Source organism: Pholis gunnellus (assembly GCF_910591455.1).
Source record: "Pholis gunnellus genome assembly, chromosome: 17".
NCBI classification, from domain to species: Eukaryota; Metazoa; Chordata; class Actinopteri; order Perciformes; family Pholidae; genus Pholis; species Pholis gunnellus.
The window spans coordinates 14219490-14230529 of record NC_136544.1 but is presented as its reverse complement, the minus strand read 5'-3'; the positions used below and the strand labels follow the sequence as shown (position 1 = coordinate 14230529).

Sequence of the window (11040 nt, the reverse complement as noted above, 5' to 3'; positions counted from 1 at the left end):
GGGATTGACAAAATAGTCTGTTTCTAATGTGGTTTTACTGATTAGCTGTTGATCTGGACAAAAGAGCAAACGGCAGGGTGGCATTTGTTTGCTACAGAGGACAAAAAGTAAGGAATTGTACACTCAAAATGAACGCTGGGTCTTCTCCAGGAGGGAAAGGCAGCAGAGATCCAGTCTGACTGTGTGTCTTAAGGTATGTATTTAAAGGAACAGGGCTTTCCCTTGTGGGTATACAGCACTTACCTAAAAACAAGCCTTCATTGACTGCCCTCCAACATCCTGGCGCGTCTCCAGAGCAGGAAGTTCTTTGCTTGATCTTAAGTGACCTCTGCATGCCTTTCACAGCAGACGAGGGCTTAAACACACCGCACTCTTCACGGGCTGCTCTTCGCGGTTTGTCAGCTCAGGAGGGAGAGTTGTAGCTCCGGAGGGAGAGACGAAGGCCACAGTTACAGACGTATGGAGCTTTCAGAATATAGTGGGAAGCCCACGGTGAGACTTAAGAGAAAAAGAAAATCTAAACGTGGATGCTTTGGGTCAGCAAGATCGTTCAAACTACCAGTCATTCCCAGATATTTCTCTATCATCACTGCTAAAAGATCCCCCAGCTTCACAGTAACAGCCAACAATACAGGCATTCAGATCAAATCACAGAGTAAAGATGAAAGGACTCTATTTGGGGCTCATGAATAATCAGAAGTGATCATTTTCTATTAGAAGCCTTTTTTTTTTTTGCATTTCACATCAAGGACTGACAAGTGCATCTTTCCATCTCAGTTGGTTGTACAGTAGTTCAAGGACTCAATCTATGATCAAGAGTCACTTCCTGGGGTTGAATTTCTATGATAATCACCCTCGTCTCTGCTACTCAGTCCGTCCAGCAGTTATAGCTTCCATGCTGTTATAAGATAAACATGTAGGGGCATTCTGGCATCAGCATGGCTGTAACAGCTGAAGGAGTTATGTGCATAAATGCACTAAATATAGGTGACCATATCTCAAATGTGCCTTTATATGTCACAATACCTACAGAATCGTCTTCTCCAGATGCAATCATTTGAATTGCAATTTCCATTACTGAATTGGTCACATAATTGTATAGAAAGTAACCTCAAACAAATTGGATTTGTTACTCGTTTGTCAAAAAGGAAATCTAATTGTCGCGATTCACCACTCTTTGTGTAGCTTTCGATTCAACGATACTTTCTCAGAGTAACATTGAACTCTGCGCTCTGAATATTTCAGAATACGAAAAGAACAATGTGTGAACGGCATCCACATAAACTCAAGACTAAGACAAGCATTTCCAAATAAAGCCATCTTCGTGGAGTGCTGCTGAAGGTCGTGTTTCAAAAGTAACATTACATCTTAGAGATGAATCACTTCACCTTTTGAATCCGACTCCACAGCAAAATGCAACGCCGGTCTTAAATCAGACGGACTGCAGAGAGCCAAATATCCAGCGTGTGATGTCATGAAGAGACATGGGGGTGGGGGGAGGGGGGCTTTGTGATTACTTTGGCAGATCTCCAGTCACAGAGCCTGTCTCTGCTCTCAACAGCCGCAGTTTTCGGTCTTCATCCAAGTGTACTAAATAATATTCAGCTCTATATGCTGAACTATTATTAATACACATGGAAACTGAAAAGGAGAAATGTGATGTCTACATTTTTAGTAACTTTACGTGCCTTCATCTACACTATTTCACGTCTAAACTGCAATAAAATATTCATTCTATACCGTTGCATGACCGTTACCAAATTAAAAAAAAAAAGACGCCAGCCACAGCAAATTCATATCAATCTTTATTGTATTTAGAAATCCACGCATCAAATCTTTTAATTATTTTTTCCTTTACCATTTACAACAGGGAAGAATGAGGGACAAGCTAAACGTCATGCCTTTCCCAGCAGGCGCGATGCACTACAGGATGGGCGGAAATGGAACAGGGGCAGAGAGAGAGAGAGAGAGATACGTAAAGTGCTTTTGTCAACAGTTTTCTTATTTTAATAGAAAAAAGGATCAAAACAAAAGGTTTGAGGGTGGAGGGAGAGGACACGGGGGCCCATGGACGTGACGGCGCTGAGTGCATGTGAAGTAGGGAAGAAGGTGACGAGTCGATGAGGAGGAGGAGGAGAGCGGTGGGGGGGCATTTATCTTTTAAAATATAAAAAAAAGCGTTCGAATGAAAAACAAAAACAAAAACAAACAAGTGGTCTCAACCCAGGATGAGGCTGGACTTGCCACCGGGTGGGTTTCTTCGGCCGCCCGCGGCAGCGTTGGCATCTCCCGACGGGGCAGAGGGCTGTGTCGTCTCCTTCGGCTGCTCCTGCTCCTCTTGCTCCACCTCCACCTCCACGCTGTCAGGACACTCTGCAGGTGCAGCACAGAGACACGACGAGGTTTAGCCGGTAAAAACACACTGGGGCTGGAAGCTAAGTGTCCTCAACGGTTGCATTAGGTTTTAGAGTAAAGATTGGTAAACTGGTCAACGGATGGAGAGGATGCAATGCCTCCTTTTTAGACCGATTGTGTTAGAATTGTAGCGTCTGTATAAGTTCTATAAAAAATAACATTTCATATGTTATTACAAATGTCAACAAGTCAGCCTCTGGTCCATTAGTGGCTGAATTACTGCAGGATTTGCAAACTCAAGAGGACGCAACAACGTAAAAGTCACATATAAGGGCAACACTGATTTTAAAATCTTCTCTTCTCTCATAATGGACACTCAAATATTCTCGGCTCGACACCAGAGCGAGTGGTGTGGTTGCTGTGACAACTGCATTAAATAATGTTTTAGGAGACCACACGGGCAGCCTGTTCAACGTGGACCCAGAAGCTCACACATCAGAACTCTCCAGGCCTTTGCACGCCTTCCACCACAAACGTGTGTCGTATTTATCAAACAGATAAACCCGGCTGTTGCAGTTTGCATTATTTGTTTGCAAGGTGCGCCTTTCTACACATGTTATTTTAAGGGAGGATCATGCAAATAATAGGAGGAAACGTGTCAACAGAGGGCGATTGTGTATTTTGCGGGATCTACTGATCAGTTTCGCTGGGAAGATTCTCCCTCAACACAGCGCAGTTTGGATTTCTAGGAACCACAAAGAACGCTGCAGTGCCAGAAATAAACATGCATTAAATAAAGGCTTATGAATAACTAAATACAGATTATTAGAAGCAAAACGGTTATTAAATGAAACAAACATCTGGTAACGGTCCCGCAAGCGCGAAGTGGACGGTAAATTGTAGTTTGTGTTCAACTATCAATGAACTGTGCAGCAGACTCGCTTCATTGTGTTGATAAACTGACTGAAGTCCTTTCTATTCCATTTCTATTATAATATATACTTCAAAAGCACACACACACATTCCAATCACATTCAAAAACAGGGCAAATAAGAGAGCTGTTATTTCTAAAGAGGCATGGACGTGCGGTGAAACCCTCCATTATGTGAGCAGTCAGCCACTCGCTTACAAACCTGCACCTGGAGGTTAATAATAAAAAGCGCTTCTTACTAAGTGAAGCCTGCCATCAAAAAAACAGCTGCCTGACTACAGACCATCACGCCATCATGACAGGGAGAAACCACATCAAAGAGATCATGTGATGTTGACTTAGAAAAGGAGAACACGTGTACTGTCTCTTTAAGAAAACAAGTGACGGACGCCAGCAGCACATTTAGAGTATTTAGAGGCAGTGAAAGTGGAGTTACCTGATCTATTAAAGTGGACCACGTCGCTACTCACTGAAGTCATGCTGTTTAGACAGAGAGACACTCACAGGCCTCTTTACAAACAGATCAGCATACTCACCAGTATTCGCTGGTTCTTGGCCATTTTCAACCTACAATGAAAACACAAGACAAAGATATCAGACATCCTCGCTGAACCAAAGGGACTTTTTCGCCTGCATCTGTAAAATGTCTTTGTGTGTCTTTGTGTTATCTGAATCATTTCCTGCTCTGTGACAACACAGTCCACGAGACAGGTAGCGGATTAAAGCTCATTTGTGTTATTGTCTTGTTATAACAGCTGGTTTAAAAGGCCCCGAAGTCCCGAAGTCAATAAAATAAACTTGTTATTTTCATCTATAGTGGTTATTATCATAAAACATACAATTCAAATGACTAGCAAAATAAAAGATTGTATTTGTGTTAATAAAACAAACTTGGCATTAGTAGTTTTAATTATGTATTATACTGATACTTAGCGTTATATAGCTCTAATATATATTTAATATTACTGTGAAAACATCTCCTTCAAACAATGTATTTATTAAAGTTTCTCGACAGAATCTACATTTTACAAGATTACACTTCAACACATCATTTTAATTTAATAATTGACGTTTGCCCAATAATCCTTTTTACTGAATAGAGCATGAACGCATCATAATGTAACTGAACGGTACTTCCGTACGTTAGCTGCACCGGCACTGCCATCGTTATTAGCTCAGCTGTTAATTCAACACGGATTTGTTGTTCACAATGTAGCATCATCAGCGAAGAGAAAGCATTAATGCCAATATCCCAATCTCATATTGTTATTGAATATCGGCCGATGACAAATCGGCAGTAAAACTCTATTTCACGCTAAGATGGTTAAACTGTGTAATTAATCGACGGTTCACATGCGTGCCGAGCCGTGAGGGGGATCCTTACGGACCAACGGCGGTCCGTTACACCACCAGGAACAGACTTCCTGCTTCACCGTCTCTTTATACCTCATTTAAAAACTGCTCAAACAGAACATTCTACCCATGTCAGGGAGTGAAGATGAAAAATTAAACCTCCACAGGGATTACAAATAACGTCAGCGGAGAACATCGATCAAACAACATCCTGGGTCAGTTTCAAATAGATGGATTAAGTCATCCATCCCCCAACGAATTTTCCACTGAACTGTTTAGAATGACAGGACTGTGTGCTTTTCAGGCCCTAAACTATGGGCTGCGGCTCCGTTTTTTGGAAACGGCGCCTCGACAAGACTGAAGCGAGCGGTACCTCTCGTCTCTGGTTCCAGACCAAGGCGGCCCCGGAGTTGTGGATGGTGGTCAGCTCCGGCTCGGTGTTCTTGGGGAAGAGAAGAGGCTGCTGGCATCGCCTCAGCGGGGCGGAGGGCTCGCCGCACAGGGTTCCTACAGCTGCTCCAGCTGTGATGGTAAGAGACAGACGGGGAGAGCAACGAACTGATTAAAGACCGATCAGAGTGTAATAGTCAAGTCAATTTCATTTATATTGCCCGATATCACAGATTTGCCTCAAAGGGCTTTTACAATCTGTACAGCATACAACACCCTCCATCTAGAAAAAACATGTTAAGAGGAAAACACGACATACACGAGCTGAAAGCCTGTTTTATTGATCCCGCCCCCCCCCTCCTCCCTTTTGGCCAATAGATTATTTTGAAGTGAGACAGGAAACACGGGAGACAAATGACAAAACATGACTCAGGCTTCAAAAGCAGCAGACTCATACCATATGGACACTAATCCAATTAGCTACAAAGCCCCCCCCCCCCCTCCAAATGTTTCTCACCCATGAGACAACCACGCTCGCCAAAAGATTCATCTCGTCAGATTTGAGAAAACATCAGCTTTATTAAAAAAAAATCACTGAGACCCAACAGAAAAACATCAGCAAAGCCGATTGGGCGTCTGCAACAGGAACCTAGTGGAACTCTTCCAGGCAGACGGCACCACTGCCAAACCTCACGTAACGCTGCAGCGGCTGTATTCTCCTTTAGCAGAAAGAGCATTAAAACAAAGCGTTTTGGCACGCTGTGGGGAACTAAAGCCACATAAGGTAACAGCCCAGCTGTAGCCCAGAGGGCCGTGGAGGGGACAGACCGTCTTTGTCATGAGGGGGGAACAACGGCCTGCCGGAGAAGCGTGGGAGTGGCCATTGTTGTTAATGGAGTGAAGTGAATCAGCCCCGCTGAAAGCCTCGTTCGCTCAACAAGACCTCCTTCATTACCGGCTCCACATTTCTGGCCGGTAAATGGAAGACGATAAACCAGATTCATTGGCTGGACAGTGATGCATTATGTTCTCATCACTACAACGCATATCCTACTTAACCGTATAGCTCTCCTGGGGCCAAGATATAAATGCATGTTGACGCTAACGTCATCGGACAAACGAGCTTGAAGGCAGAAACGACAACCATGCTGGGCTGGTGCTGCTGGTCTCGGCTTCTTCTCCGATTACAGAGGGGTCCTCGTGTGGCCCGATGCTGAGGACACTCACTCAGTATCTGAAAACCTTAAAATCCTGACAAACAACCTGCCAACGGCTTCGTCTAGCACTATGCTTCTACGTCAGCATAAACATAACACCAGCACATTCCTACAGCTGAACTGACACAACACAGTCATAACGCTCGTCAGAAGATACGGTTTAAGACCGAAACCAACTTTAAGAATTAGCTTCACACACTCGAAGACCACCTTATGAAGAACACTCCACTCAACTCTTTTTTTAGTTCATACAAATCACATCGTGTGAACAGTTTTTCATTGGAAAGGAACAATCCCTATAAAAACTCTTCCGTGATACAGATTCAGTCTTTACTGAAATGTGCTTTCACAGTCGTGCAAAAACACTCAACAACACAAGTCTTCTAGTGTGCCCGGGCCGTTTACGGCAGTAATGCCTGAAGGCACAAAACTCGTCCCAAAGCAAGTTTCTCATGCAGAGCAGTCGTCCATATCTGCTGCCAGAGGGCACGAGGGTGAAGCACGGGTTTAGTGTGTGTGTGTGTGTGTGTGTGTGTGTGTGTGTGTGTGTGTGTGTGGGGGGGAACTAGCAGGTGGATGGTGAAGTCTACAGAGCTTCCTAGGTCTGTTAGTGTACACAATGTTGCCATATAATGTCCAATTATTACCAGACTAACAGCTATACCCAGGGTGACGCATGGATGCGTCCTGCAGGATAGTATTCATACTTAAAAAGGATCTAACCAGGACGGCCTGTTCGTCTATGCTAGAGAGTTCACAGGCAGGCCAGACAGATCGCACAATGCTTATAAATCGTGCTCATTCAGGCAGAGACAATTATCCTCATCCAGTTGTATCCGTTAAAGGGGGAAAGCTATGAGCCGGCTCTCCTGAACTTGACCCAAGTGGATACAATGCGGGCAGGAAAAGGCCGTTTACTGTCAGCAGCTGCTGTCCATAAAGGTCAGAGGCTGAACTAATGATTTGGGGGTAAATTCTTCACTGTCCACGCATCCAGAAATCATTATACACCATGTAAATTGTTTCCCACAGAGTGACCAGTGTGAAGACATGTGATCATTGGCTCGTGAGTAACTTCACGGCCTCGAGCAGGAATGGAATCCTACTGCTGCGGGGACTCAACCTTCCTCTTTCTGCACACCGACTGGAGCCGGCTGCAAATCCACATCCTTATCACAAGCAATAAGGATAATGCATACTTAAGCTGAGAATGAATTATTCATTTGGCTAAATACTGGCAGGCTCATGTGAGACTATATTCATTTTTCATTCGAGCCTCAGTGGCTACATGTTTGGCAGTGGCCGTGACACTTTATACATCAGTTAAACTGCCGCTCGCAGGCTCCGTATCGCCTACTGCTGCGTTTGCCTTCCTCTCCTCGTGTACCCAAAAGTGAAACGTCCCTCGTGTCTGTGCAAGGCCACACGTTTCACCGATTGACACGTTTTTATACTGACCTATTTCTTTCCGTTGAGGGCTGATCCTCATCCCCGTCCAACAAAGCCTAGCTTCAAATTACCCTTATCCCAGTGCTCCGGAGCTTTTGGGCTATTTCACTTGAGGGATGTTCTTTCTGACAACCTAAATGGAAAAATACTCTACACTCTAGTTTGTATCTTTTCCACGGTCACCTGAGAGGAATCAAGTCCATGTTGCTTTTCCCCTGGTGCCAAACTCAAACAACTTGTAAATCTAAACCTTATTGTTTTCAGCCCGTCGGTATTGTCACATAGAAAAAATGAATCAAGATGGGGTTAAAGTGATATTAGATTGAGTTACTGGGTGGATTGTTCCTCCGATGAGCATGGAGGTCTTCGGGTTCTGCAAAGATGTTGGAGACCATCTTGTCCTTGCGGGGAGTCGAGTCGTCGTCTGCGCCGAAGGAAATGCTGGAAGCCCCGCCCGGCGGTCGTAGTATCCTAAGGAGCAACAAATCACGGATCATCATATCATTTGACTGACATCGGGCTACCATCCCCCACTATTTAGGCCAAACTAAAACGCAGGGCCTTCATGTCACATGCTGCTGATCAGCTGCACAGTGCAACAAAAAAAAAAAAAATCAATAGTCAAATATAACATGAGGACGCCTTAAGCTACTTGCAGCTTTCTCGCTGCTCCACCCTAACCCTTCTATAAACATACCACACACACAAAAAACACACACGGGCCACCAGCAAGGTCTCCGCTCTCTAAGCCCCGGCTGTCAGCCCGTCATATAGACAATCTCTGCCCTGCAGCTGACTCCAGTCACATATAATCAGAGAGGGTAGCGGGCCGGCCGCTGCCCTCTCCTCGGCGCAGATTCCTTTGCAGTGACAACACGAAGGCGTTGGTGTCGGTTCCTGGTTGCATTGTAATGTCATTGTTTTGTGAGTAAATCAAACACGACGCCCCTTCTGGGTCAACGTCACACAATGGAGGTGAAAAGTCTGATGTGCACAGCTAATATAGGTCACCTAGCTGTTCTAGAACAATATAGAAACGCTGCATGCGGAACCAATGCGTGGTAAACAAAGCACACTATCCAGCCGACATTCCTACCAACACAAGCTCAACAAAAAGGGGGACGCGATAAGGAGAAGGGAGGCCGCTTGTCCTCGCTGTGCTGAAGGACAGTCGGGGTGTGTTTGCAGAGCCCCTGCTTGACCCCTCCCTCTTTTTCCTCTCCTCACAGTCCCTGAAGCCACCAGCTGACACACACTGAGCAGCTGTCTGAGGGCCAGGCCGGGCAGATGCTAGAAGCAAAACTACAAAAGAAAAGCAACTGCATTGGCGTGGATTTTCTAAATTAATTCTTGTATACACACACACTCGTGGCTGTGACAGTAATGCCTAAAGCAGACTTCACCTCCTAGCCAGCGAAGGATGAGCTCATGCTTTCCACCCGGATTGCGATGGGAGGGGAGGGGGGGGGGGGGGGGGGGGGGGGGGGGGGGGAGCTTTTAGCTGCCTGGCAGGCAGACCCCACCCTAGAATGAAACTGCAAATAATATCAATGAAAAAAGGGGCATTAATGATTAGAAGCTGGAGGTTCAGCCTCAGGGCCGGTGGAGCTAGGGCAGATCTAGCTGAGCTCAAAAAGCCAGAAGATCTGCATGTCTGATAAGAGAAGGGTGGAAGGCTTTTTGATGGCCTACTAAAGATTTTTAGCTTAATTCTGCTCAAGTAGCTGCTGCACGGATCCCTCTGGTCGGCTAGCATCAGAAATGACCAGCAACTCGTAAAAAAAGGGTCTTTAAAAAAAAAAAAAAAGGAGCAAAAGCAAAGAGCTAAGGGAAGATTTACAGGCTTATCTAGCGCAAAGCCCCCACCCAAGGCCTCCCATCATCAGAAAACAGCATGCGACTTCAAAACGCTTAATGACTGACCGACACTTGACATGCTCACCACAAGCAAAAGGCGAATAGGAATAGTTTTACTCGGAAATCGGGCTCGTGTGCCCTGAAAAACACGACCCATTAAAAAAAGGCCTTTTCTCTGCATTGTTTTTCACTGCAGAGGGGCAGGAATGCATCCAGACGAGACGCATCACTTACTGGAGAGCCGCGTCTGCGTGCCTGGAGGATGCGTGGCCCTCTTAAGGTGTTTTTAAAAAAAAAAAGATTTAACCGATATTATTCGTCAGATGATGTAGCGTAGACATGTCTATTGAAACTACAATATTATCTAGAAGTTTCTCCAAACTTCCAATCGCCCTAACCAACAATGAGCCATATCGAGTGATAATGACATATGCAGACACAAGTCTCGTCTACGATTCTTCCTGCAATCAATCAACATTATCATCACATATCTGGACTCTCGCCCCTGAGCTTTAACGTTACACTTTTTTTTTTACTTCTATTTAAAAATGGCTGCAAAACCCCCACAGTTAATATATTGGCTAGATTAGTAGCTAGCAACTCCGAACAACAGCACATTTAGAAATCACCGCAGGAGAGGAGCTGGGACTTGAAGAACAAATTAAAAAGTTTTTTTAATGTATGAACCACAGCTAGTTAACCACAAACGGGTTAACGTTAGGTAACGGCAGCTTTGACCATTTCTCCATTTTCTTCCATCTTCTCAAACCCGCATGTCTAATTATCGCTATCCTGCAACGCCCAGACAGGCTAACCTAACGAACCTAGCTAAAGGCTACGTGGAGCACCAGTCAGCCAATAAGATTAACTTAATTAGCAAGACTATGTGACAGTTTCTCTAAATCCAGCGGGCTAACGTGAGGTAGCAGGCTTGCCTTGAAGCAGAAAAGAGGCGTTTGCTAGCTGAGAGGCTTGACCGCATCACACTTCTTTTGTTCCTCCGCAAAAGGTTTTCAGCTCTTTTCTTTTCTTTTTTTTCTACCTGGAACTGCTTTTAGAACCCGGCTCCATTCCTTTGAAGGTGGTTGTCGTCGTCATCTTCGTGGAGTATTTCGACGCCTTGGCGGTGACAAATAAGTCAAAGAGAAACTAGTGAAAGAAACAGTCCTCCTCCTTCTTCTTCTTCTTCTTCTCCCGCAGAGCTGCGACGGGATGTAGACTCCACCCGACACTGAAGAGCACAGCGACGACCAGATCCGTTGGTTCTGCGGGTGCCAGCCCACGAGACACAGCCCACCAGCGTTTGACCCGCTCTGATTGGATAGAACGTCACAGAACTACTCTCTGATTGGATAGAACGTCACAGAACTACTCTCTGATTGGAAAGAACCTCAGCGATCGCCTCTCTCTCTGGTGGCAGGTCTCAGACAGTAGAGTCCACATCCCTGCTATCTAATCTATTAGCATTGATCATGAAATATTTCAAAC

The 11040-nt window shown here is 45.1% G+C and overlaps 1 protein-coding gene across 1 annotated transcript; it reads right to left on the bottom strand.

The window, feature by feature from the left end:
* Nucleotides 1-1787: 1787 nt before the first annotated feature.
* LOC306709960 (jupiter microtubule associated homolog 1-like) lies at nt 1788-10774 on the bottom strand. The gene is made up of 5 exons (XM_079178295.1): nt 10595-10774; nt 8027-8166; nt 5013-5161; nt 3823-3853; nt 1788-2373 (listed from the first exon to the last, which is right to left on the bottom strand). The coding sequence occupies exons 1-5, from the start codon at nt 10648-10650 to the stop codon at nt 2219-2221; spliced, it is 531 nt and encodes a 176-aa protein (XP_079034421.1). The 5' UTR covers nt 10651-10774; the 3' UTR covers nt 1788-2218.
* Nucleotides 10775-11040: the final 266 nt, after the last annotated feature.